This window comes from Porites lutea, chromosome 7 (assembly GCF_958299795.1).
Source record: "Porites lutea chromosome 7, jaPorLute2.1, whole genome shotgun sequence".
NCBI classification, from domain to species: Eukaryota; Metazoa; Cnidaria; class Anthozoa; order Scleractinia; family Poritidae; genus Porites; species Porites lutea.
The window spans coordinates 9,381,800-9,409,777 of NC_133207.1; the positions used below are offsets into that span (position 1 = coordinate 9,381,800).

A 27,978-nucleotide genomic window follows, 5' to 3' on the forward strand; every position below is an offset into this window, starting at 1 on the left:
TGAGAAAACCAATTCAAATACTCATCGCGACAGAAAAAAACAACATAAATAGGCCCTTATCGTTAAACAGTCACATGGAATTAAAACTCCTCGCTGGCGAACAGTGGAACATTGGCAAGAGGGGAAATTAAGCTTCTCAGTAACGTAATTTCTTCATTTTCTTTCCCCCATGATTCTCCTACTCTCCAGGCAAAGTGGTTTTGTACCATGATTAAACAACCGATGACGTCAAAAGTGCAGCTCAGTTGCAGGTTAATGCACTGTTAACCGAGAAGACCTGGGGACGAGGTTGAGTTGTTTTGGTTGTGAAAAGAAAAATGGCCGAACAGTCGGCGGAACATTTTACTCATTTCACGACGAACATAGCAAGAACACAACTCGACGGACAACATCTGTTTTTTGGAGTATATTTGCAGACCTGAACGGCCCTTTTTCATCTAAACATACACCATAAAGGAGAACTTAACATCGACGAAGGTAAGCATGTTTTAGCTTGTTTTTTTAAACTAGGAATTGAATAATAAGGAAATTAATGAATTCGGCTGTCGAAGGATATAAAGAATTATGCAGATCTTGGAGGGTGTTATCCGCCTCGGCCGCCCCTCCTCGATTTGCATAATTCTTCATATTCTTCTAAATAATTTGACAATTTGTCGTTAACTATGATTAAAAAGTCTAAATTTGCAATTTGATGTTCTTGGACCAAAATGACGAAATCCTTGTGATTACTTAAGGTAAAAAAGAATGGACAAGTTTAGAGTAAAAAGTGCAGATGAGTAACAGACTGTTGCATGAACGGCGAAAGCAATAAAAACCTTCCTCGTTAATTACGAACGCGTTACATAAAAGGAATGTTTGTAAATTATGTTACCTCATATCCAAGCTTCTTCAGGAAGATTGCCAGGAGTGGAGGGTCCTCGCCGAAAAAACTACATTGAATGAAAAAAATCAACCAATCAATAGCAGTTTTATGCACTTGTTTCACAACTTCATTAAACTTGTAACGTGTAGCTTCTCTACATGGAATTGGCTCTAAAAAGAACATCTGTGGCAGGATATCCGTGCACAGGTCAAACCTGACAGTGCCTGTATTCAACCTATCCGGGTAACCTATTTCGCCAAGTTTGGATGAATGTTGAACCCTCATTTGGGTGACTGGCCACAAAATGGTTGTTACTAACGTTCGTTTTTATTTTTATTTAATTTTTCTGTTTTTGCTGTTTTTATCATGTGATGAATAATCAACACATTCGTTACACTCAACTAGCTTAAACGTTCTTTCGGCTCGTCACGCAACGACACCTCTTGAACGGAATACGTGACGTCCCAAAATAACGCCCTCGTAGGAGCCTAAGATAGAATGCGAATTTTGCAATTCAATGGTTAAGACGCAGACGCACCTTCTGAGTTTCTTAACGCGTGACTGAAGCATAGCACTTTCCTTAGCAGGATCACTGTCTTCCTCGGGCTTGTATTGTTGAGCATTCACTTGTCTTCTCATATCATCCATATCTTGGCTTATTGAGGCCTGGGAGCGTAATTCTGAAGACAAATGCGCCACACTTCTGGCTAAGGTTACTACGTGAGATTCTAAGCGGCTGAATCGTTTGTTCACTGCCCTGTTTGAAAAGAGCAGGGAGAAAAATATGTCATGAAGAAGTCTTTCGACTATGAACTGAACAATCAATGATAATATTCATAAGTGAACAGAACAAAGCTGCATACCGTTAATGATCTAATAGACGCCCCGGGCGTCTATTTTATGTTTCGATTCCAAGCAGTAGTCTCCGGCCTTCGTAGCCACTCGGGCCGGGGCATGAGGGCGGGGAGCATCGCGTGACTGTGACCGAGCGGCTCGGAAAGAGACCACCTATAGCGGTAGACTGCGAACATTCTCTCTTTTCTTCAGATTTAGACAGGGGAGTGCACGCTTGCGGAGGCCTCGAGATGAGAGAAGCGAGGGCGCCTCTTCCTTCTCGTGACTTCAGTCACGCGCGTGGTTATTAGCGTGTCTCGCGCGTTTTACTCGAAATCGCCTTATAAGTTTTTAAGTTTTTTTTTTTAAGGAACAAGGAAAAGAGAGACTGCTCGTAGTCTACTAGAGCGGTGACGTTTAATAGATAATAGGCGTTTAAAAGAGAGAGGCGTTCATTTTCATTTACAAGGGTAACAAACTCCACAAACCCAATTCTTGGGTTGCACGTGACGTCACCAAAAATCAAACTAAGAAACTATCGATTCTTCTGAGTTTCTACTTTCACGAGGTATTACAGTACCTAAACACCTTTACATAAAAAAGTTTTTGGTTCGAAAGGGTTCTTCGTTTTGCGAGAGAGGACTCTTGAATTCCCAGGCCTTTGCGTGACGCGGCATTTAGATGGCGGCCGGGAAAGCTCTTACGAGGGTTAAAACATAACCGATTTTGGGAGATTTTGCAATGTAAACATTCCTTGTCTCAGAATAAATATTACTGTAATTTTTATGAGTTCCTCAAGCGAAGAATTCACGCATTAGTAGGAAAACTAGAAAACAGATGTTCTGTTGGTATCCGGCGGCCATATTGGTGTTCCTGAAAGGGACACCAACATGGCGTTTCCATACAAAGCTTTATAAATTTAAGTAAACCGTTTTTCCCGATATCTCGCATTTGAAATATTTCACAGACCTGATTCTTGGCAAGGGTTTTTGTATATTTATCTTTTTTTATTTCACAGATTCTATTCCTTCTATATTGAATGGTTTGCATTTTTATTTTTCATTGCGTGACAGTGCAAGCCAAGAATATGCTTTCAGCCAATACGTCAGCACAGTATATAAATAGCAAACTATCCAGTCCATTCATTAATATCTCTAAGCCTTGTAGAGATCCATTTCGTTTTATAAACCTGTACTTCCATGTCAGAATCCTTACTTTGAACTTGACATTAAACAAAATGCAATGCGCAAACTTGTGTTAATGAAACAAGACAATGAATCAATTGAATGATTTCGATCTATTTCACTATTCCACTACTGGAACAACTGTCATGCGGGGCGTTTATTACAGAGAGGCGTCTAATACAAACGTAAAAGCGCAGCGGGCGTATATGAGACAAGCAGGCATCCCAGCCACTTTTTGGAAAATTCTGTGGGATAAATAGGCTGTTCAAGTTCAAAATATAGGAAAATATTGGAATTTTCTGCCAAAATATTGACTCTTTAAAGGAAAAGAATAATAATAATAAAAAAATTCTACATTTACTGATAAAGAATTTTGATTTTGTAAATTGCTTCACAGAGCAGATACCAGAATATGTCCTATCTATAGGAAATATAGGAGGATTTCTTGAAATGTTTAAAATAGGGCATCTATTAGTTCACTTAAGGTATTGCATATTGTACTCTCAACCTGGTCTACCAATCCATGACTGGTTCCAGACAGACCGAACATCCTACATATGTAACGACGTGCCAATTGCTTGTTCCATCATTGTCCATCCCAGCGGCTAGACTCTCTTTACGTTACATTATGGATGCAGCATTTTAAAATAAAATAAAGGAGAGCTCAGTTGTTAGTTTTCTTCTTTGCCTGATTTGTGTAGTATATCGCAAATTTATATCTTACTTGATATCTTTGTTCCTTTGTTTCTTATAAGCAGCCAAGCTTCCTGAAAGATCAAAATAAATAACAATCAATATAACAAATACTGCTCATTAACCGAGAGTGAGGTCAGTATATCAAGGCCGAGGCGAAAACGCTTAATACGCAGGCTAAACTAACTGAACATCTAAGCCGCCACAGAAAAAAGCGCGTTTAAATCGTTGCGTCGCCTTCACGATTTACAGAACTGTTGCTCGCCATGCGTCGTTGTTGTTAAGGAAGATCTATCAAAAAACAACAACACACAAAAAAATCATAATAAAAAGAAACAGAAAGGAAAGTCTTTCTCTGTGCAAACCAGAGCCTTCAGACTTGTACGTCCGATGAGTCCAGCATCTCTTTGCAAACCAAGACTGTTTTCTGTATACAACGTGCGAGGCAAAAACCGAGAACTTACACAAAAGAGTTGAGACTAAAGGCGTTGAGAGCATGGCCCGCAAAAAAGGTAATATATATTTTACGTGACACTGAGAAGACTCTTAAAACCACCAATAACCTAATGAATAATAAACTGATCTATTTAATTAAAATTGTTGATACTGTGAGATAAAAACAGATTCGAAGATAAAAATCAACGGCAACTGCAGCGATTCTATAGCTAGTCCACCAAACAGCTATTATATTAGCTATAGACAAGCCAGGATTCCAAACTTCAGAAATGGCAACCGCAAAACACAGCATACCTCGAATATCTGCTGTTCGTTGACTGTTTTTCTCGGTAGAATTTCTTGAATCTTTAGATCCAACTTCCACCAAGATTTCACTGTACATCTCTTCAAGTGTTTCAAGCTACGAGAAAAAAGAATCAAAAATTAAAAATTTTGATATTTTGCAAACAACTTCATATACATGCTTTTTGATATGGCACACTATATAAAGCCTTACATACGAACACCTTTAAGAATTCCAAGTGATTCCATCTTCTGATGTTTCTCGCAATATTTATAATATTCAGTCCACAGAACAAGTAACTTCTTTATAGAGAGAAGGTAGTTAAATTCCTTTGTGATTTACTGTGGACTCCGACTGCACGTAAGGAGCTTCATTTTACTTATCTTGACACCTTTACTAAAGATTGAAAATATATATATTGAAAAAGGCTATCAGTTACTTTGGGTAAATTTACACATTTCTCGTGATCAACCCAAGTTAACTAAAGTATATAGTTAGTCGATATATGTTACTTCATTAAAATGCCTGCGAATGATGTGATACCTGTTTACGAATGGACTGCAAATCCTGAGAGTTTTTCGCTTTTCCTAATAAAAATAAGTGGAAATAAAGAAAAGGCAGTCATTTTCTACAAGGCATGCAATTTTTATCAAACAACCAGCCATAAATATTCCACCAAGATTCGTTTTATGGACTCAGTTCACACAATATAAAGTCAATCTCCCCAATTAGCAAAGCACCGCACATTTCCCAACACAGAAATAAATGCTGCCTTACTGTGCTCCCGAGGTCTCGAAATAGATTAGTGTCTTTCCCGACCAGACAAAAATGACAGGCAATAATTTGTACGAAATTCGTTAGCGTGCATTAACGAGACAAAACGTAACAGACAAAGACAAAAACGACCAAACGTAACAGAACAAATAAGTAAAAAAATTCAAGAAAGGCGCCTTGCATTTGAGAACGATAAACGTTTTGTTTGTTGCTCAAGCCAGCTGAGAATGCTATTCACACATCTGTAACTGCAGACGAACCCCCTGTAAGCGAAGGCTCAAAAGGCTAAGATTTACTGGTCGATTAGGGGAAGATGTCGACTATGAAAGTCAAAACAGGGGGGTCTCTTCAGAAAAAGGTGCGGCCACAGACTTGCAGAGCTACAATCGCCGACAAAATTGTTGAGACATTGTACTCAAATAGGGTAACTTCAGAGAACAAAAAGACCAACACCCCTCCCCGGTCCCCTCCATTCAAAGTTGGGGTGTTTGTTGTAATCTAAAGGTAGCTCGAACAGCGGCACAACATTGCATGGAGAGGACTGGGGAGGAAAAGCTATATTTCCTCCTTTTGAAGTCAGGAAAACGTCAAAAAGCCCCCTTAGAATTAGGGCGAAGTGTCTCAACTCCTTTTGTCGGCGATTGTAGGTTATCATTTAGTGCACACAGTGAACATAAAGATCAGACCATTTGTTAAGTGGTCGCTAAAAAGAGGTTGAAAACAATGGAAATTTAGCCTGTGCCAGGCTCCCGGTCAGTGCAAACGAGAGAAAAAAGCGTAGGGAAAGAGCGAGCGAATAGCGGCGGGAAAAGACAAAGAGAGAACCTGTAGGCATTTTTTTTTTCAAGCACCTCAGTGCCCCGACTACCCCGCCCACTTTCAGAGAAACTGTTTCCTGTGTCAAAATGTGCGGTGGAAGAGGGCTTCACAAGCTCACCATAATTCTTTGACTATGCGCTCGTGAAGCCAAATGGTTGACGTAAGAGTTGACGTAACTGTCCAATTTGACCAATTATAGGGTATATCAGGAGCTGGTATACCCTTATAAGGTATTGAAAGCAATGCTGACAGGCTCCACTTTCCCGTCTCCCCTAACTCTCCTAACCCCCGCGCGGTTTTCGCACAACTTTTCTCGATCTGCTTTTATTACTGAAACGGGCTGTGGAAAATTATAAACCCATTGGTCCAAAGAGTGGTCGCAGTCGCTTACGAGAGGTGGTCCCTTACGAGAGATTTCAAAGGTAGGGTTTTGACTAGCCTTCCACACAGACGATCTTTTGGCTCGACATGCAATCCTGCCCTTCGCAAAACGAACCCCTAAGAACTTCTGAAGGTAGTCCCTTAAGGGAGGTGATCGCTTAAGAGAGGTTTTCTCATATAGAGATTCTTTCACTGTACATCAAAGTGTTTTACCTCTGTCTCTTCTGCTCGCTGGTGTCCCACTGCCACTATAGCTTTTTGATCTTCGCCGACGACGGCCTCCCTCGTCTTCGTCGGAGCTCAGACCAGATGAAGAATCAGAGGAGCTCATAAACACGTACGTGGCGACTGATGATGCAGGTGACAGTGTTGGAAGCATTGGTGTCCGTGCAGGAGATGGAGTGTCCGATTCCGAAATTGCTGTCGATGTGGTAGACCTGTCCGCTAACTTGTCAGCAACTTGTTGGAGGAAATCTGAACGTGATGAACTACTTCTTTGGAATCGTCTTGGAGGCGTGCCTTCTCCTTTGACGAGTTTTCTTGTATGGGTTTTCTCACTGTACGTACTTCCAGACCGCGACTCCCGCGTTGGTTTTTGCGACGCGGAAATCTGAGTTCGCGACGCTATCCCTTCCGCTGACACAGCCGCAGCAAGTTTGCCACGCGGCGTGGGCGAAACGGATGGCGAGTTTGAATCTACTCTGCTTCTTCTATTTTGAGGTGCAGCTGGTAACTTTGCTCCCCTAAAAAAAGAACAACAATCAGACAACTCAGTCTTACTCTCCAAACAAAAAATAGTGCAGCTTTCATTCGACTAATTTCTTACAGAAATGAAAAAGTGTAAAACACAACAAGCAGTGATAGCATGTACGACACCTCTCATAAATGAGCGAAGTAAAGTGAATAGTGGGTAAATTCGCTAAGAACTCCCATGTGGCTTGTTGGTTGGAAAGTCAAATCAGTTCCCGCGAATCGTGTGGTTCGAAACAAGTCCAGAAAACATCGTTTTTCTTCGACCAAAAACCTCAAAGCATTGCTGAACTTGACATTTACCACGTTGTTTTATTTATTTCCTACAGAAAATGCTGCGGAAATCCGAGGTCTGGTATCAGCCAACTTTTACAAGAAAGCTAAGAACCTGTGCTTCTGATCTTCAGATGTCACAACGAAATGCACGCAATGCATTTTGAGGACACAGACATCACAAAAAATGAAACGAAATAAACAGTATTATTGCTTACTCATGCATGTATATTGCTTACACACATGGAATCGCAGACGAAAAACCACACTGTGGATGTGCGACCAATAAATCGTTATCTTCTTCTTTCCTTCTCTATTTATTTATTCAATAAATTCTCGTATTTATTTCATTCCCTTCTATTTTTAAGTCGACCTCAGTTCATTAAATAATGCACCATACCAAACAACACACCTGTAATTATAAGCACTAGTAAATGAAAATAAATATTACCTTGCAGGCTTTGCATTCCCTGTGAAACTGCTCGTTCTGGCTTGACCGCGCCCCTTCTGAACATTTCGCATCTTTTGTGAAGGGTGGCTTGGCTTAGAAAATCATAAATACATCACAAAATGTTCTACTTCCCTAAAAAGTGAAATTCTCTAGTGGAAATGCTGGTGTTCAAAACATTTCTCTATTTCAAACTTGCTTTCGACATGTACCAAAAGCTTTAACGAGCTGTGCTGGGACTGAATTTATCAAATTTAAACAGTGGGAAATGTCAACAAATTTGGTAAATCATAAAAAATAACCGCTCAAAACATTACAAGAAGTATAAAAAACACACAAAAATACCTAGCCTGCTCAGCTGGCGGGATTCTTGGGCGTCTCTGCCGCCAAAAACTACAGCAGTCGCACTAATCCCACCAGCTCTGCAGGCTAAAAAATACCAGAAAAGGAACGGATGGACAAATTAAAAGAAAATTTCAAACTGACGAATTGCAAGACATTTTAAAAAGTGTGTATTTTTATTTTATTTTTTTACACGACTCCGTACAAATTTTTGACGGTGTCAGCACTGGAATGGCTTTTTTTTTATATCAAAGGTGCGTCACTGGGCTCCACTACGTCCAGGCTTTACCTGCGCTGAAACTGTCAAAAATTTGCATGGTTCACGCAAAAGGGGAACCATAAGGGTCACAAATTTTGACCTACTTTTGTGAAAAACTTGCACGGCTCGGCGGGTCTTGTGTAAACGAAAGGCGGATCCGTGTAAGTACGTTTAGTCCGTTCAAAAGTTGTGCAGACCCGTGTTAACGAGGTTGAAAACCTTTCGCTTTCATTTTGACGTCGTGCTTCGTGGTATACTATCTTGGCTACTTCTTATTAACGAAATGAACTAGAAAGAAATGTCGAAGCCTCCTTAACAAACAACATACCACATATCCAATCCTGTCCAGCTCCTTCATGCTACTGAAGTCCTTCGGCTTTGATTCCATACCCGGCTGGTCTTCCTCGGCAACATCCAGCAAAGACTGCAGTCGACGTTCAACATCATCTTCATCGTGAAATGGCTGTAGTTTTGGTGGCGGGGGAATCAGCATTTCCTCCTCCGTTTCCTGTTTGAAGTAAAAATAAGTGTCTCAAGCAAATCCTTATCACCGCCAAATTTACACTGAGATAATAGGGAACTTCAGTAACGGCGACGGCAACGAGAACGCCAAAAAGGCAATAGGTTTAGGGCCTGTTTACATGGAGGTGGAGGACCTCGGTTAGGTGAGGTAACCCGCTTAGGTGGGGTAACCTGCCTGTCCACATAATCTCTCTTTTACTTTGATCACGTTTACATGATAGGTGGGGTGACCTGCCGCATGTTACGTCACCTATCTGGGGCCCCCACCTCCATGTAAACAGGCCCTTAGATTAGCAAAACACCAACTTTGCACGTGCATCACGCATTTTTGTACATTACTTTGCCGTCGCTTCACGATCACAACGTGAAACTTCATATTTTCACGTTTTGTGGAGCAAGTGAACGCAAAACAACAATACGAACTTCTTTTTCTTGTCTTGAACTTCGACACAGTCCTTTAGAATTCAACTCCAGAAAAATTCTCCATTATTAGCCGAATTGAACGAGATGGAATAAACACGATAGTGTTTGAAGCCGAGAGCGCGAATTCTCGTCGCCGTCTTTGTTGCCTAAGCTCCCCGTTCATTACACCTACTTTCCAGCTACTTTACTCTGTGGATATGAACAGTACACTGAACCTCGATATAACGAAAGGCCAAGAGACTGGGAATCATTAATGTTCGCTACATTGAGGTTTCATTATATCAAGTAAAAGTTCTTTTTCATATACATGTACTTTACCATTACTGTGGGGAAGAATAACGTTCGTTATAGCGCACAAGAACTTACAAGAAACCGAATTTTATACGTTCTACAATCTAATAACCTTTCTCTGGCCCCTAATACTGACTTTTTCTAGAAAAATCTTAATTGCACACTTTTTTAATTAACTACTATCATGATTTTCACACAATCACCTCGACAGGAAGCCCTCCAGGATTTGGACTGCTCAACAGTGACCTCAGCCTGTCCTCAAGTGAGATCGCCCCATTAGCACGCATCTAAAAAGAAACAATTTTCAGTTTTCATTAATGTAGAGCACCACCTGTCCAAACCGTTCATTTTTTAACACGGTTATTTTTATTGAAGAAGTTAAGCCCTCTCCCGATCGATATACTGTAAATGATTAGGCTTCTAACATTTGATAACTGTTTCCGTCACTACATTTTCACCTAAACTCATTGTAGAATGACGACGGTTATCGCGTTTTCTCGCCAAACTAGGGAGCTTTTGCAGCGACGAAGGCGACGGCAACGAGAACAGCAAAAATGCAGTAGGTTAATTTAATTCGTAAAAAAACAACTTTGCACGTGCATCACACTTTTTTGTACATTTCTTTGCCGTCACTGCACGACTACGACGTTTTATGAAGGACGTAAACAAGCGACAACGAATTCTTTCCTTCTCTTTCTAAACTTGAGTGCGGTCCCAAAGAAATCAACTCCAGGGAAATTCGCCTACATTCGACATTTTCAACGAATTCGAATAAACGCGACAAAGTTTGAAAAACGCGAATTCGTTTTAAAAGTGACGTTTCCGCTGCCGTCATCGTCGTCGTTGCAAAAGCTCGCACTAAATAGTATTGACAAAATCTCGTCATCTTAATCGTCCTCCTTTTAGAGCCTACAGGTGATGTTACACAGGACAATTCGCAACGACGATTTTTAGCGCGACACAGCGTTGCAATGTTGGAACAATGTTGTAACTATTCGAAACAACGTCGCAACAATGTTGCAACGCTGTGTTGCGCTAAAAATCGTCGTTGCGAATCGTAATCGTGTAACATCACCTTAAAGGTCTCTAGAAACGTACCTGTGACGGTGAGAGATTCCGGGCTGTTTGAAGGACTCCTCGCTTGTCCAATTCTGTTCGGGTCTATAAACAATACTTTAAATGTTACAGTTTACATAGAAGAGGATGGTAACCTTAGTGAAATTTACCATATACAGTGGAAACTCCTTAATACGACCAATAGCGAGTCATAAGAATTTGGCAAAATCAACGAGGTGGGCTGGGCTTTTCTCATTTTTACTTTAGGGCTAAATTTTGTTCGTTTGTTTGTTTGTTTTTTACTCTGCTGACTTTGTAAAGAAAACGAGCACTTTAGAAAAGAACAATGTGACATTTCACGGAAACTCTAAGTAAGAAAAGGAATATCTAAAACAGTAACTTTCTTATGTCATTTGTCTGTCCTTTGACATGCATAACTGCTTTAACTGGCCTTATTAATAAACAAGGTGAATTTATTGAGAAATATTTTTACTTTGGAGCTTATAATGTGACTGGTTTGGCCCTGCTGTATGAAAAAGCTATTTATTTTTGCTTGCTGACACCGTTCGGACAATTAGTATTTACCGTAATGATAACATCCGAAGGCTGTACTGGTTTTCGTGACAGAATTGGACTTTCCTGGCCTTCAAGCATTCCTGGCATGCGGAAGTCATGGATAGGAGATGGTTCATTTTTCTGTGTCGTTGGTGAGGCCTCATCTGAATGGTACCCTGAGCTACTGCCGTGGGTGCGTGGGTCAACATCATAACCTGTAAAGAGGCAATAAAAAATTAAAAATTGAAGTTCTTGGAAGCAACAGCCACTGCCTGGTTAGCTCAGTTGGGCGGGAGATCGCACTTTCACTTATCCGGTTCTTGTGGGACGTTAACGAACCCAAACCACTGTTCGAAAAGAGTAGAGGACGTAGACCCCGGTGGTGTGGCTAACAAGTTTCAGTTCTTCAATAATACCATATTCTACCCAGGGATGCTGCTCCAGTTTTAAATAAGCAAGCAAACATCCCCCATCTCAAAAAAGGATGGAAAAAAGCATTCACAGCTCCCCTCCCCCACCCCAGCTGGGGGTGTTTATAAGAGAGTATTACAGTGGGGGTGAAAATAACATGAACAAGCAAACCATCAGGAAGGGAGAAAACAATAAAATTGATTTTTCTAAGTGCAGAATACCCTATACAAGCAAGATTTAACCAAGTAAGTACCGACGTGTAAGGTGCACCTTTACCTAAATTCACCTTTAACTGTACAATTGCTTTCAAAATACTTGGTAAAATACTTTTAAGAAAAAAAACCAACAGAGAAGAACATTCAAGATCTGCCTTCATTTACAGACTTTTCCGACACACCTGAGGGGACTTAATTGCTCAAAACGGGGACTAGATAAAAAGATGTGATGAACGTAATCACACTTGTGCAAAAAAAGTTTACCTACCATTAGTTGAGGGTAGATATGGCACTGAACCTTCCTTGTTTGAGCCAGAGGAGCTGGGCCGAGGTCCATCAGGAGATACCCATCCTTCACCCTGCGATGTGTTTAAAGCATACATAAGTGAATCGAACAATTATTAATATTATTGTAAGAAATATTTGTTAAACTAGCCTCAGGATCAGGCAGATGGAGATCTCAGTTTCTTAACTAGTAATACATCACATCAGTCAACGTGCAAAGAAAGTAGTGTCCGATAGCCCTGGACCAGTGGATTTTGCTATCGGGCTAGTGTATTCAGGGCAAGTGACTTCTTTTGAGGAATTCAAATTAAATAAGAACTGTATAATCAATCCTCGTCATCAAAACGATTTTTAGGCTAGTTGAAATGACTTTTGGGCTAGTACATGCCAGGTGCAGCTTGCCTGAATAGCTGTAAAACTGACTTTCTTTGCAACCTGTACGTCAGGTACATGTAAATTAGCCAAGTGGTATGAAGTAAAGCCCTCAAAAATGGTTGGGAGCCAACTCAGTAACTTACCTTAAACTGTGACTTAACATTCCTGCACAGACTCAAAACAGACTTCACATTGCCATCAATGAGATCTAAGGGAATAAATGCACACAGAGATTACACTACAGAATAGGTCTTCTGGCTAGTCAGGACGTTATTTTCCAATCCTTGCTAGTCTCTTTCTACCTCAAAATCATTAAATTTTCTTGCAAAGTCCCTTACGTTCAAACAAGTCTCTGATTTTACTATTCACCATGCCTATACATGGCTTTATGAAATGTGGCTAAATATCATTTAGGCAAAGTTAAACTCGAGCGAGTTGGCCAGCAGTCTTCTCCCACTTCAGTATGTGACCTACGGGGCGGCCCGCGGGGAATTGCAGGGCTCCTTGTGTGCCCTTTTGCTAGTGTTGCTTTGCATTGTAGCTTTGCTTGCTGATTGTAGCGGATCATTTCTTAGCCTTCTTGCAAATCAGTGCGGATTCTTGCTGATAGTCGCGGATCAATGTTTGCCTTCTTGCGAATCATTGCGGATTCTTGCCGTCTTCGCCGTTGCTTGCTGATCGTAGCGGATCATTTTTAGCCTTCTTGCGAATCATTGCGGATTCTTGCTGATAGTAGCGGATCAATTTTTGCCTACTTGCGAATCATTGCGGATTCTTGCTGATCGTAGCGGATCAATGTTTGCCTACTTGCGAATCATTGTGGATTCTTGCCGTCTTCGCCGTTACACACCGTTTTCTACTCGCTGCATGTCTCTACGTAACACAAACAACAGCCTTGCGGCCGGTTTTTTTGCCGCTGGATTCACGACTGCCCGCTTTGACAACGGGTGCCATCCCAGAAGTTCCTCATTCTTCTGCGAACGATGTTTGGGAGCCCATCGCATCTGACTAGCGTTCCGGACGTGCCGTCCTTTGCCTTTTTGGCCGCGCCTCCGTGGTCGCTGCCGTTAAATCAGCGCTCTCAGCCGAACAAACTACATCTACAATAAGCGTTCCGGTAGCCTCAAGCGTGGCTGGGGGCGTTCCCACAACGTTCGTTTGCATTCTCAAGCTTTGGATCTGGCTGCGTCTAGTCTTGGTTTCCTACCAATTTCTGCTACCAGCATCGGATCGGTTAACCAATTGCAAGGTAGGCCAAACTTTGTTGTCCCTTCTTTGTGTCAACTTTTTCGCCGCCGGTATCGCCCGTTGCTCCTTCCCCCCGAGCGTCTAAAAAGCCAAAACGGCGTATGGACGATATTGGCGGTTGGCTGGAGGCCTTTTAGTGTATTGTCTCGTGTTGACGTCATTTTTCGTTCACCGGCCGCGTGTGGTTAGCGTACGATCGGGCCTCTAGCAAGCATGCAGCCGCAACAAATTTGAGACTGGTAAGCTTTTCATGTCCAAGCGTTCTACCCCTTGCTATTTAACTCAAGTGCATTGCATCATTATTTAGATAATAAATGCGTATCTCGCAATAACCCTCGCGAAACTCGATGTTTTTAGTAGCTTCCCTTCAAGTTAAGCCCTGTCGGGCGAGGCTAGGAACTGGTTGGGCGACCCACTGCCAACATCATCGTGAAGGTCCTTGCTTTGTTCTTTCTCTCATTTTTCTGCTGTTTTACAATTTGTATGGTGTTATTTAAAAGTGTATTAGGAAGCATATTTAGCATTTTGTCGGCGGCAATATGAAAAAAAAAAACAACAACAACAACAACTGCAACCACCACAACAGTACAATTCGCTTGCAATTATTGTTCCTTTGCCGCAGTACAGAGCAGAAACTTTGATCTATCGGCGAGGAAACCAGGACACCAATACACTTGGGTGAGCCACGGTGTGAATTGAATTCCAAACTAGATTTCAAAAAAACAAAACAAAAAAGGTTTCGACGGTAAAACGCCAAACTGAACAAAACACTCTGGAGAACCATATCGCGCGACATACACAAACTCGTCTGCGTAGTGAGATGCACTGAAAAAATGCCCTTGTATCTCGATTTTTGCTCTTATTTTGAAGCTACTGGCCCAAATTGCTTCAATGTATTCTGGAAAGTACTTCTGCAGTCAATGTTTCTAGCCAAAATTATTTCTTGACGGCCAAAACGGGCCAAAAAAGCAGTCAGTTGGAACGTAGTCGCCACATCGTTGCTAGGCAATCTTGGATACCAAACCAAAAGAAAGAAAGATTTATGACAGAAGCAAAATTGCAGCGGTGCAGCCTGCTGACAATGACATCACGCTGCTGAGCTCAATTGGGACACTGTCATGACTGTTGCTAGGCAAGTGCGGATACCAAACCAATAGAAAGAAAGAGTTATGACCAAAGCCAAATGACTCTGCTTACGATCCTCAAGTGTTCCGGGCGACTTCACATGACTAAATTATCAATTCTCTTTCGCGAAAGGCGCTTTGTGTCTTGCTTTGCTCTGAATGACTTCGTGACCGCTGTCTCCCCCCCCCACACTGTGTGCACAACATGAGTACCGCGCTAGCAGTTTGCAAATGGCCAGGCCTAGCTCTCCATTTGAGAACTGTGAGGGCCCTGCAACGGTGCTTGTAGTATTGGGAAGTGAATTTGATATTATCAATCAAGCTGCCCGCTTGCCGGCAGACAAACTATCGGCCTTGCAGGGCCTGATAAGCTCATGGCTTCCGCATAGGTGGTGCAACAGACGCAAACTGGAGTCCCTCTTTGGCCATCTACACTATGCTGCCAATGTGCTGTGGCCAGGAAGAGCCTTCCTACATTGCATGATCGACCTTTTGTGCTGCTCCCACGAGAAGGATCACCTGATTAGCCTCAACAGAGAGTGTCATCTGGACTTGCTTTGGTAGCATCAGTTCTTGTCACAGTGGAATGGGGTTGGTTTTTGGCTCCTTCCAGGCTTGCTCCCTAAAGCGGATGTGGCAGTTCCCTTGGATGAAGCTGGATCCCTGGGCTATTGAATGTTCCTAAAGGGCTTCTGGGTCCCGGGTTCCTGCTCAGCAGCAGCAATCTATCGCTTATAAGGAGCTGTTCCTGCCAGAAATTGCTTCCCACATTTTTTGGTGCCACCACTGGGGCTGAAAGCATGACTCTTTCGCTCTGACCACGATGCTGTCGTCCACATCTCGAATGCTAGGACTTCTAAAGTTCCCTGCTTAATGCGGTTGCTTCGCATTTTGCTGCTCGCAGTGGTACGTCATAGCTTCTCCCAACATGTGCAAGGTGTTATGAATCAGAGTGCTGATGCTGGCTCTCATTGTCGTTGGCAGGAATTCAGGCAGCTGGCTCCAAATACTCAGCCTTGTCCAGCTTCGATGCGGAGTTCTCATCCTGCTTACCGACTTGACTTCCCTGATTTAGAACAGCAGTGCTACTCCTTTCGTACTCGTGGCCTGGCTCCCTCGATTCGGCATTCCTATGCGTCAGCCCAAGCGAACTTCATTTCCTTCTGCTGACAGCTTGGCAACTTGCACCCATCAAGGTCTCCATGCTTAATGGACGAATGGACGCCTTGTCTAATTGTTGTGTTTCTGGCCAGGACTCTCCAGCATTTGTTGATTAAGGTTAATGTATCAGGCTTTAGAGCTCTCCACATGGATCAGGGGTGCTCGCATCTGCTTGCAAATTGTCTCCGCCTGCAAAGGGACATTCATGGCATCAAGCGCTGTCAGGGTACTCCTTCGTCCATGCAGCTGCTTATAAGGGATGGGATTAATTGATGCTAGTTACCTCGCAGTCTTTGGATCTCGGCCCTCCAGATCATCAGATGTTCTGGGCAGCTCGTTTCTGGGGTACTTAGGTTTCCTGCGTTCGTCTGAGTTCATGGTACCTAACCCATCTAGCTACTCGTCATCCCTCCACTTGAGTGTCCCGGACTTTGCAGTGGATTTTTCATCGGCTGCATCGTCCTTGCGCATACGAATCAAGGGCTCCAAGACAGACCCGTCCTGGAAAGGCTCTTTTCATTCACATTGGCCTTGACAAGCATCCTCTCTATGCAGTGCACGCTATGATGATATTCCCTGCTTCTAGGGGGTATTCGTCTGGCCCCTTGTTTTTGTTTGCGAATGGCAGCCTCTCACTCGCACTATTCTTACAGATTGGCTTAGGCAGATCATAACTTCAGCTCAGATACCGGGCAATTCCTTCTCCCCTAGCTTTCCTATTGGAGCTGCCTCTGTCGCTGCTCGCAGTGGGATTCTGAATCAATGGGCCATTGGCCCAGCAACGCTTATCAGCCTTGTATTAGGACACTGGCTGACTCGTTAGCTGCACTCTCGCAAAAACTAGCTTCATGTTCCACAGTTCCATGCAGAATCCCTTCACGGTACAGTCCTCACTGCTTCCCGGGGTAGCTTTCTTGGCAGCCATCTGTCCTGGTTCAGGACCTTTTGCCTATTTCAGCTGGCGGATCAGCTAGATTTTTGGAGCGTAGTCGCCACATTGTTGCTAGGCAACCTTGGATACTCAACCAAAAGAAACAAAGATTTATTACAGAAGCAAAATTGCAGCGGCGTAGCCTGCTTACAATGACATCGCTAGCTGACTCGCTAGCTGCATTGTCACAAAAACTAGCTTCAGCGCGTTCCGCAGTTCCATGCAGAATCCCGTCACTGCACAATCCTCACTGCTTCCCGGGGTAGCTTGCTTGGCAGCCATCTGTCCTGGTTCAGGATTCTTTGCCTATTTCAGCTTGCGGATCAGCTACAAAATTGTAGGTTAGTGCCTTCGTAATTTGCGCAGCTGTGGGAGTTGTTTGGTGCTTGGGGATTTGTTTGGGTAATCGGAGGTACCAAGTCACCCTGTTGACGGGTCCCTCCGTTCTCCAAGCACCTGGAGACGGGTTTCTTTGGGTGGTTCCCGCTTCCAGGGTTGCCATGGATACCTCCTCTCTGCTTATTCCATTTGGCCCCCCACTAACCTTTAAGGCACCAGTTCCCAAGCTCATCATTAGCGATGAGTTTAAATGTGGCTAAATATCATTTAGGCAAAGTTAAACTCGAGCGAGTTGGCCAGCAGTCTTCTCCCACTTCAGTATGTGACCTACGGGGCGGCCCGCGGGGAATTGCAGGGCTCCTTGTGTGCCCTTTTGCTAGTGTTGCTTTGCATTGTAGCTTTGCTTGCTGATTGTAGCGGATCATTTCTTAGCCTTCTTGCAAATCAGTGCGGATTCTTGCTGATAGTCGCGGATCAATGTTTGCCTTCTTGCGAATCATTGCGGATTCTTGCTCCCTCTCCTCCCTCCCTGCCTGGTGGTTTGGTAAGTATTTTCTCAGGTAAGTATCTCCACTGAATTTATTCAGTGTGACGGTGCCGGTTAGTGGCTGCTCCTGGGGTGGTTCCCGCTTCCAGGGTTGCCATGGATACCTCCTCTCTGCTTATTCCATTTGGCCCCCCACTAACCTTTAAGGCACCAGTTCCCAAGCTCATCATTAGCGATGAGTTTAACTAATGAATGTTTTCACCTTGATCTTTCATTTTTCTACAACATTTATGTTTGGATGGACTTTTAATACTACCCGTTTTTACTTCCCTGGTTTTAAGAGTCTCAGTTACCAGGATTAGTTCTCTACACTGTTTCAACTTGATCCTTGTGATGTCATCATACAGTGTATTGCAGATCAAGGAATCAGAAAATTAAAGAAAACATGTACTAGACACTTGCCTCCAACATAGATGCCCTGCAGGTCTATATTTCTGTTTCCCATAAAACTCATGCATAACTGAAGATTCTCCAACTTTTGAGCCCTGGTCACTGGGCGTGCATAGACCCCTGGGATTTTTTGACCAGCTGAAATGAATAAAACATCATTTCATCATGTTACAGATGCCTCAATCTCTGCCAAGAGCGATGACAGCTGTAGACACACTAATGTCACAACATGTAGACATAATTAGAGCAAACCTAAGTTCCATTAAATCATGGCAGGTTTTAAAATAAGCTAAACTTGTTTGGAAAAAATGCAGACATTTTATTATTATATAATAATTACACAGATACGTATATCATTAACAGTAAAAAACACCATAACATTATAAGAGTTTTCATGTAACATCAAGTTTCACTGAGCCAATTGCAAATGAAGATACATGTGATAAGCATGGCAATTCGAATTTTACACTAGCTCTGTAGCTAATTGTATACAAAGTAGCCTTAAAAATGACTTCTGTTTAAAGAAAGCATTTTAAACTTCAGGTTTCGTAGAATTTAAGAAGAAATTGCTTACATGAACACAAACAACAGTTACAGTACGCCCCTTGGAACTGAAATGCATTAAAGTTCTATGAAGTTGCAGAGTTTAAAAATTCAGAGTAGTGTAACATTGCTGTCTTCAGGAACGGTATATATAACTTCACAAAAGAATAATATACAAAGCACTGCAGGGTTTTTATAGAAAGACTGCCCTAACGCATGAAACAGTAAAATCATGTCAACAAACAAGGATTATGTTACATCCAGAAATGCTAACATCATTTCTAAATAAAGCTGCCATAATTTTCATATTTACTTCTTTTTTTCTGCCATTTAAGCATGATCCTGGTATAACGACATTTTTAAACTGCTCTAGTATTTGCCTCAGCTCACATGTTGGCCATTTCTTCATCATCGATATTTTCAAATCAGAATGTGCATATTCACTGTCAACAAAGGGTTGTTCATCATAAAAGTTTTATAACACCTTGAGCTGTATTGTAATGGAAAGGCCTGCCATGACAATCAGAGCAGGATTTATACAACACCAATAAGCATTTCATAATAATAGACAGGATATTACAATGTTCATAGACAAAGAGGATAAAGTGACGGCCTGAGTTATAAATTACACTCATAACGGATATTACCAAGAGACAAAGGTCTGATGAAAGAAAGACTTGTAAACAAATATACAAAGGTTTCAATAACTCAAATATGCTGCAAGCTTTTTTTACATCTAAATAAAGTATACCAAATTACTTACTGTATTTTTTGTACAGGAAGAGGTCAGTCAGCAAGATTTGGCTTTAAAGCCTTAAACTCACAATTATTTTTCTTTGTCAAAGTTACATGTAATTAAAGGATGAAGGCTACAACAAAAGGATGGCACATTCTTTAAATTCAGTTCAATGTAATTTGCATGATAATGTACTTTTTTCCTTTCATTAACAATGATATGTATGAAATGAGTTGTTTTCACCTAATAGTGATTAGAATACAGTTTAATCTCCCACAAATTTCAAATCCAGTCATCAAAAAAATTGCTGATGAAAGTTTACATTAATGACAATTACGATCCTGAGATGATTCCCGGCAAAAGAAGCTGTGTCAAAATTCAAATTAGTGACCTTGAGTGTTGTTATCATTTCCTTGATGCTTAAACGTTTTGAACTGGTTTTATAAGTAGAGTTAAGGGTCATCAGCAATGACCAGAATATAACACTGATGACCAAATCACAGATCACTATATTGCTGATTGAACAAACACAATTCAAGCTGGGAAACTACTTGTTGACTCTTGAAAATACAAATTAAAAGACCCCAAATTTGGGTCAATATGTCAATTTTTCTGGAGGTCCACTAGCTGTCTTAACATTATCAAATGCAGTTCAAGTTACACTTTGTTTAAAAAAATGTAACTACATGGCTTCTGATTTACACTTGCCGCGACAATAGTGTGAACAACTGCATGGTATTATCATATGTGACTATTAAACTTGGAAGAACATATTGTTTTTAATGGCCCCTATGCAAACTGAATCAAAATAATTTATATGCAGGCTGTTCCAGAGAGCAATTAAACTTTGGTTTCAATAAGCAATCAAGATCATGTTGTGAAGGTAGCAAGGAAAACCTTGCAGTGTAGCAGGCTGTCTTCACCAGCTGCTGGCTCTTGCAAACAACCCTGGAGACCCAATCCAATTTTGTGGTATCACACACTCATTTTACATACGTCAAACCTATCTCCTTTGATTAGTTTAGCACAAAGTTGTCTATTATTATGTTCAAACTAGGTCCTAATATTTATGAATCATCCTGCAGTTAAACACCTTCCTCATACATGTTCATTTAACTGTTCACTACACGTACTATACCTAACAACTACATGTACAGACCACTGGCAGTCTACCACCAGTTGTCAATAGGGTCTCTTACTGCAGTCTAGTAGGATTTAAGGTCTTACAGCCCCTTTCCTGGTCTTAGCTGCCTTTTCAACCATCAGCAGCTGTTTATAGAAAAAGTTACTGAAGCCCCTGACTCCCTTTTTTCAGGATTAGATGAAAAATGGATTCAAGCTTATATCTTCTGGGCAAGCAGCTCTCAAAGTTTGCTTGCCTGAGGCCACTTCTTACTTGTCTTAGTTATGATTTTGTTAAAGGATGACTTGCATTGGATTCTTACCCATTGGGCAAGCAAGAAAATCTGCTTGTCCCAGACTACTGGACAGGACTATTTTCGAGCCCTGTTATTGCGGGTAACCTTTGGGATCATGAGTAAGCGTACATGTCATTGATTAATGACAGTCCAGGGTTGTTAAAAGTAGCTGGCTGCTGGCGAAAATCGCCATCTACTTGGTTAGTATCGGCCGGCTACTCTGATGGGCATTTCTTTATGGATGGCGTTTTTTAAATAAAAAATCCCTGGACTGTCCGCTTACTTTGAAAACTCAGCTGTCTACGTCAAAACTTTCTGACAACCCTGCAGTCTTGAGCAGGAGTTTATTTCAAACAAAGGCCTGTAATTTACTGTTGCCAGGGATTCAGTAGCTGTCTGTATCACAGTGGCATTTGTAACAGCAAGCTGTTCACAAGGTGAAATTTTGACAGTAGATGAAGTGACAACCAGGTAGATTAGGATACATGTACTTCTGTGAGTACCATCCACTGGGGTTGTGCTTCTAAGACTCACAGCTCCAGTTTTTTCAAAGGGGAATAGCACTATCCACTACAATGTCTGTAAAGTGGATAATGCTGTTGATTATATATTAAACACCAACAAAACATCAGGTGAGCTTTTGGGTGAAAAAATGATATCTTCACATGTGAAACAATCACAATATTGCTAATGGCTACATAATAAATTGTGCCTTTTACAGCAAAAGAAAACACTAAAGTGAAATAGTTTGGTATTTCATTGATGTTTATAATTATAATAAATAGAACATTACATGGCTGTTTGAAGATAAAGAATTTCTCTTCTTGTGTTAAAAAAAATTTTAGTTGCTCTCTGCACTCTTGCATGAATTATTTTTCAACATTTGGAAATAAATTTCATTTCTCAGTGCAGCCATGTAATATCCTCTATTTATCCACTTGATACAAAAATGTAGCTGTTTCCAATCATTTGAGAAGCTGCAGCCCGATATATAGGGTAAATCAAGGTGCCCATACATTTTATTAATTTTTATTTCCCAAAATTGGGAATAATCAGAGATATTTCAAACTCACATCTAGAACAGGGCATCATCGTGAATAGAAAGTCCCTCTAAAGTGGAGTCTAAGTTTGTTGGCCAATTACCCGAGTAACTACCAACCTTATGGGAAAAAAAGGATTGGGATTGGATACTTATGTTTAGCTTTACAACAAGGTATGGCCAGGTAGCAGGGTGCAAAGAAAATCATTTTTACAGCTTGCCTTTCGGGCAAGCTGAAGCTAGCATTTACTAGCCCAGACGTCATTTCAACTAGCCCCAAAACTTTTTTGTTCTTCTGTTATTCAAATTCCTCATAAAACATCAGTTGCCCATTGGGCAAGTTAAAAACAGAATTCACTATCCCGATAGCAAAATCTACTAGCCCCGGGCTATCGGGCAGTACTTTCTTTGCACGCTGGGTACGCAGTTCTACCTGTTTGAAGTCATACAAAATACACCCAGTTTTAAAAGGCAAATAGGGATGCTATTTGGCGGTCATGCATTATCTTTGGTTAGCTTTTAATCTTTTTTTGTTCTTTTTTTTAAGGACTAATTCAAATGATAGCTTTGGGTATTCTGTCTGGTCAACACATTCAACCCAGGATAGATGTTATTTGCCGGCGACAAGTTTTTATCCCACATTCTCTAGTATGCATTTTAACATCCTGCCCATAGAAATGAAGGATTGAGAGATGAGATGGACACAGACTAATAATTTTCTGCTTTACAATCTTAGTATCTTAGTATTTTATTCATTAATTTACATCTATAGCCATGGGACTTCATTATATTAAACAAGTGTATTTAGAAAAGAAAAACAGAAAGCCATAAATTATCACCTCTAATATACCAGAATAGACACTTAAGTGAGTTGATGATTCTTTAAAAACAGAAATGTTACAATTAATGTAGGATGAGATCACATAGCACAAGCTGGGAATGATTTTCGAAGAGTTTTGTTTATCACCTACAAGTGCAGGGTGCTTTGGTCAAACACAAGAGAGTAAGATGAACAACTGTCAATTGCGTGATTTTTCTGGAAGCGTCATCAATTAAAAGTATTGAGAACAATCACTGTATAATCATTAATTATTATTCAATTTTTATCAAATGATAAAATTTTTCTACACAAATGTAACCGCGAAGGTAAAATAACAACTTTAAACAAACGGAAAGACCATAAAATCTGCTCTAGTTTACAAATGACGGGTGGTTGCGTGAACCAAAACAGATCTATCAAACCGCAAGCGTAATATAAAAAATTGCAATAGATATCCGTACGAACGCAGACGGTCGATACTTTGTATCGTGAAAGCGATATTCTCTTTGTTTGGTTTTGTTTTAATGAAAGACCAACAAATATGTAGTAGGACAAACAATGATTTTTAAAGAAATAACGAGAGTAATTTAGCTCACCTAAAATTTCCAGAATGTGAACTAAAGTTTGCCCATCACCAATCGAGCGTCGGATGTCGGAAATGGTTCTGCGTTTTCCTCTCTTGAGTAAATAATTAGCCCAAGATGTGAAATCCTTTGAATAAAACACAAAGAATAACGCTATGATTGTTGAACGAAAAGTTATCTTAGAAACGACATTTCAAAAGCTATAAGCCTTCACAGAGGGCGCATAGTTACTGACCTGAAACCAAACAACAGCCCGACTGTGAGCTACAACTTCCAATACTATACATCAATTTGTAAACTGATTGTAATCTTTTATTGTATTCACCAGGAATATTTAAACAGACATAATGAACCTTAAATAAAGTTATGGTTAAGTACCTCGCACTCCTTAAGAGCCCATTCTCCAGTTACAGAGACTTTCATCGGGGCATTTTTGGAATGGAACACCGGAAAAGCCGCGGCTTCTTTCCTCGCTCGTGTGTTAACGGTAGTGAACGCTTGCTTCGAAGCCGTTCCTTGTGCAACGGGATGGCGCATTCCATCTACTAAATTCGAGTCTGTATTCTGAGCAGAAGTGACCTTTCCCAGAGAACTTGTGGGCTGGAGTTCGATTTCATTTTGCCAACTTTGCTGCGTAAAATAAAACAATCAAAGTTTACTTGACCGTGTATGCACTAAAAGAACAGTGACAATTTCATCGCGCTTACCACCGGTTGTCCGCCAACTCCAATTTTTAACTTTCGCGAATGTCCCCTATTATGTCTTACGTCCGTCATTACGCTTTGAAGTAGACTCCTCGAATGATTAAATGCGATTACATGATTCGAACTGAAAGCCGGAGTTACTAACTGTAAAATTTATGCAGTGACTGCATGCAAACTTTTGAGATGCGTGTCAATTTCTTTCAAGCCTATTGTCACAATCCTATTGGCTAATACGATCTCATCCACCGCCAATTAACTTATTACTGTCTTTGTGCTAGCATTCTTTAGGATTCACGCACCAAATTTTCAGTCACGAATTGATTTCGAACCTTTTAGTTTAGCTTTAGGAAAGTTCAGAAAAAAAACTAGAATTTACAGATGCATACCAATATCAACGATTGTTTACTTAACGTTTTCTTCGTTCGATTCTATAGCTTCCTTTTCCGGTTGTTATGGGCACTTCAAGGACCACTCAGTTCAGTCAGCAATAAAACGTGACTTCTTCGTGACCAAACCTTTCTTCAGTTTAAAAAGAATCTAAGCAAAGAAAAATATAAAATTATAAATTCAGAAATCTGAACCGCCAGCAGAGAAGAAAGTGATAAGACAAACAACAAACAAACAAACAAACAAACTGGCCGACAGACAGACAGACAAAACAAAAATACTGTTAAAGGTGTTATGTTATTTTTTCAGTGAGTTGAGGTTAAAAGGCGTAAAAGATCAATAAAAGTTTTCGTGCCAATGTAAGCGTACAAAGGATACGTGATTAGTGTATGATGACGTCATAACTGTGCACAATTCATACTTCGCCTCATCAGGCGGAACACCTAATCGCAAAATGAATAATATGGAAATCCTTTTTCTTTTTGGTTTAGTACCGCGCGCGTAAGCCAGTAACCTACGATCAGGCGTTCAAAAAACCGCCTGATCGTGGGTTAGTGAGCCAGCCGCACTGATAGCTCTCCCTGATAAAGTACTGACCAAACTTGTTTTGCGATTGATTTACCAGTTATAGGAAAGCCTGCCCGGTTAATAGGCTAGACCTCACATGTAGGCTCCCCCAATTTGTCAGTTTGTTGAATTAAGGGCCGTCTAGAATGGGTACTCCAAACCTTTTTCGCTTCTGATACATGAAGTAAGTGTCGTAACTTGAAGCAGTCAGTAAAAGAGGGAAAAAATTAAAAAGAAGAAACAACATTTGCACTGATATACAATAGACATCCATATCCACTACTCCGTCCAAAGCTAGTGGTTTATTGCAAACGTATTTACACTGACATTGCTCATTACATCATTTGAAAGCTAACCGTGACATGCCAACTGTGCTTGGGAGCTTAAGCAACGTCGACGGCGACGGCAACGAGAACGTGTACAGGGTGAAAAAGCAAGAGGTTTAGATTAGGAACTTCTATTGACGCTGAAGACAACAACTTTGCACGTACCTCACGCTTTTCTGTACATTTCTTTGCCGTCTCTGCACGACTAGCACCATTTTACGACGCGAAACCATTTTAGGACGGGAACACAAGACAACAATTTTCTTTTTCTTTTTTGGTGGACTTAGATACAGTCGTTTAGAATTCAACTCCTGTAAAAATCGCCAACACTTGACAAATTAAAAGAGTTGGAATAAGAACGATGAAGTTTGAAACAGCCGTTGCTGTCGTCTTTTTTTGTATTAGGGAGCTTTAGCATCGACGACGGCAACGGAAGGGAAAACGTCAGTTTTAAACTGAATTCGCGTTTTTTCAATCTTTGTCGCGTTTATTCCAATTTGCTGAAAATTGCAAATGTAGGCGAATTTTCCCTGAGGTTGATTTCTTAAGGACCGCACTCAAGTTTAGAGAGGGAAAAAGAGATTCGTCATCGCTTGTTTACGTCCGCCATAAAACTTGCAATTAGGCAAAGACTGGAAATGAACAAAAAAGCGTGATGCACGTGCAAAGTTGTTGTTTTGCGTAATAAACCTATTGCTTTTTTGACGTCCTCGTCGTCGTCGCTAAAGCTCCCTATTACTGTTCCTCGGTGCTAAACAATATACTCAACAGTTCCCTTCCTTTCACAACTGGCTCGCTCTGATTTGCATACTTTCCTCAATAAATGTGCCGATAAATGGCTCTCCACCAGAAATAGCGTTTTGTAATAATCATGAGGTTTCCAAGCTGATTTGGGGGATGATCCCTCTGTAACCAAGAGACTATAAAGGGGACAGAGAGGCCATCCCCCATATACACCCTATTCCATAGGTAATTCGTCTCGAGTTATTTTTAACACCACGGATCTCGAGGAGGATTAAACAACAGCCAATCACATAGCGCGAATGTGTTCCGCGTGGATGACCCACGCTGAGAGCCACGCGTCCTTCACGAAATGACGCAGAACAAAATGGGGGAAGACGCGGAGAGCGATTTTGCTATTCCTTTTGTCGACGAAAACGACTACAGCGAGATTTCTGCGAAAGCTGTGTCAGCGAAACCGAAATTAAAAAAGAATCGCCCTTCCTCTCTTGCATAGAGCTAACAGTAGAGCAGGGAAATCCTTACACACTGAACATTCTCTCAGGATTATTTATAATTTACAGTTTGAAGAGAGCAATTTCTGGTTTGATGTTTATTTTTTTCAGTCTTTATAGCGATTATTCCTACCCTCCTACTTTGTCAACTGTAGGCGAACCCTCCTAAAGCTGAATTTCAAGGGACCATATTCAAGCTCAGAAAGAGAAATAAAATTTCGTCGTTGCTTATTTACGTCCTACATAAAACGCGAAATTAGGCATTTTCACGTCGTAGTCGTGCAAAAACGGGAAAGAAATGAACAAAAAAGTGTGTTGCACGTGCGAAGTTGTTTTTTTGCTAATTAAACCTATTGTTTTTTTGATGTTCTAGTTGTCGTCCGCGTCGTTGGATCTTAAACTCCCTAAATTGTACAAACGACCGGTTTCAATAGACCGGCGAAATTTCTCATTTTATTAAAGCACTGAGGTTACGACAACTTCGAGTTAAACTGATTTCACGGGTTGTCAAAGAGTCCAGCGATTCCTTTTTCCCAGGTGAGCGCCGACTCATTTGGCTTCAATATTCAGGAATGCTCTCGATCTTTTTACGCTTTCATTGCCTCTCGCCCGACATGTTTTGCACGGCGTTTGGTCATGCGAAACCTCCACGAAACATCCACGCCTCGCGCGAGGTAACTTTATCCCGATTCTAAAAATAACTCGAGACGAATTACCTATGGAATAGGGTGTATAGAGCGGTTTTCATTTGAGTGTCGAAAAGTAATTGGTTTTGCACTTTCTACACGATGCGATTGGCTTAAAAGATTCGCGCCACCTTTTCATCCAATCAGAAGTAAAATCAAAGCCAATTGTGACGCGCTCGCATGCATTTTCCCGCGCTTTGCGTCAGCCACATGTAATTACTTCGAGTTTTGATTGGTTCAATGTATTGTCTGTGTCCTATGTGATTGGCCAGAGTAATTACTTTGGTTTTGGTTTTACGACACTCAAACGAAAACCACTCTATGGGGGATGGCCTCTCTGTCCCCTTTATAGTCTCTTGTCTGTAACGTATTGGTATAGCAGATGTACGGGTGGAACGTCAAGGCAATAGGAGTGAGTCAAAAAAGGCGCAAAAGACGACTGGAAATAGGATATCAGCATCAAAAAATAAGGGCCCCAATGCACTAAATTTTTGCCGCTAATTTGGTGTTTACAAGTAAGAACCTCTTATTACTGACCCGAGGTATTGTCTCCAAGTTTCGTTTTCACATGAACACCAGTAACTAACAATGCATTTGAAATATACAGAAATTTTAGCTATTGTAGTCCACGAATGTGAAACTTGGAGCTAATACCTCCGAATAATTAATGGCTTCGTGTTTTGGAGTCCTTATTTTATTGCG

General features: G+C 41.1%; 1 protein-coding gene across 2 annotated transcripts in view; it reads right to left on the bottom strand.

The window, feature by feature from the left end:
- The window catches only part of LOC140943956 (uncharacterized), a 26,379-nt gene extending 2,013 nt beyond the window's left edge, over positions 1 to 24,366 (bottom strand). The window contains exons 1-17 of one of the 2 annotated variants that reach the window (XM_073393065.1): positions 24,079 to 24,366; positions 23,750 to 24,001; positions 23,384 to 23,498; positions 18,244 to 18,369; positions 12,635 to 12,699; positions 12,100 to 12,190; positions 11,236 to 11,420; positions 10,693 to 10,755; positions 9,798 to 9,881; positions 8,687 to 8,866; positions 7,761 to 7,852; positions 6,500 to 7,029; positions 4,856 to 4,899; positions 4,324 to 4,429; positions 3,605 to 3,647; positions 1,401 to 1,619; positions 872 to 929 (exon numbers count right to left, since the gene is read on the bottom strand). In XM_073393065.1, coding sequence (XP_073249166.1) covers positions 872 to 929; positions 1,401 to 1,619; positions 3,605 to 3,647; positions 4,324 to 4,429; positions 4,856 to 4,899; positions 6,500 to 7,029; positions 7,761 to 7,852; positions 8,687 to 8,866; positions 9,798 to 9,881; positions 10,693 to 10,755; positions 11,236 to 11,420; positions 12,100 to 12,190; positions 12,635 to 12,699; positions 18,244 to 18,369; positions 23,384 to 23,498; positions 23,750 to 24,001; positions 24,079 to 24,147 — 2,322 coding nt within the window. In that variant the 5' untranslated portion in view covers positions 24,148 to 24,366. Of the gene's footprint in view, positions 1 to 871; positions 930 to 1,400; positions 1,620 to 3,604; positions 3,648 to 4,323; positions 4,430 to 4,855; positions 4,900 to 6,499; positions 7,030 to 7,760; positions 7,853 to 8,686; positions 8,867 to 9,797; positions 9,882 to 10,692; positions 10,756 to 11,235; positions 11,421 to 12,099; positions 12,191 to 12,634; positions 12,700 to 18,243; positions 18,370 to 19,087; positions 19,225 to 23,383; positions 23,499 to 23,749; positions 24,002 to 24,078 lie in introns of those variants that run through there. The other variant, XM_073393067.1, reaches the window with a different exon arrangement.
- Between the last annotated feature and the right edge of the window lie 3,612 nt (positions 24,367 to 27,978).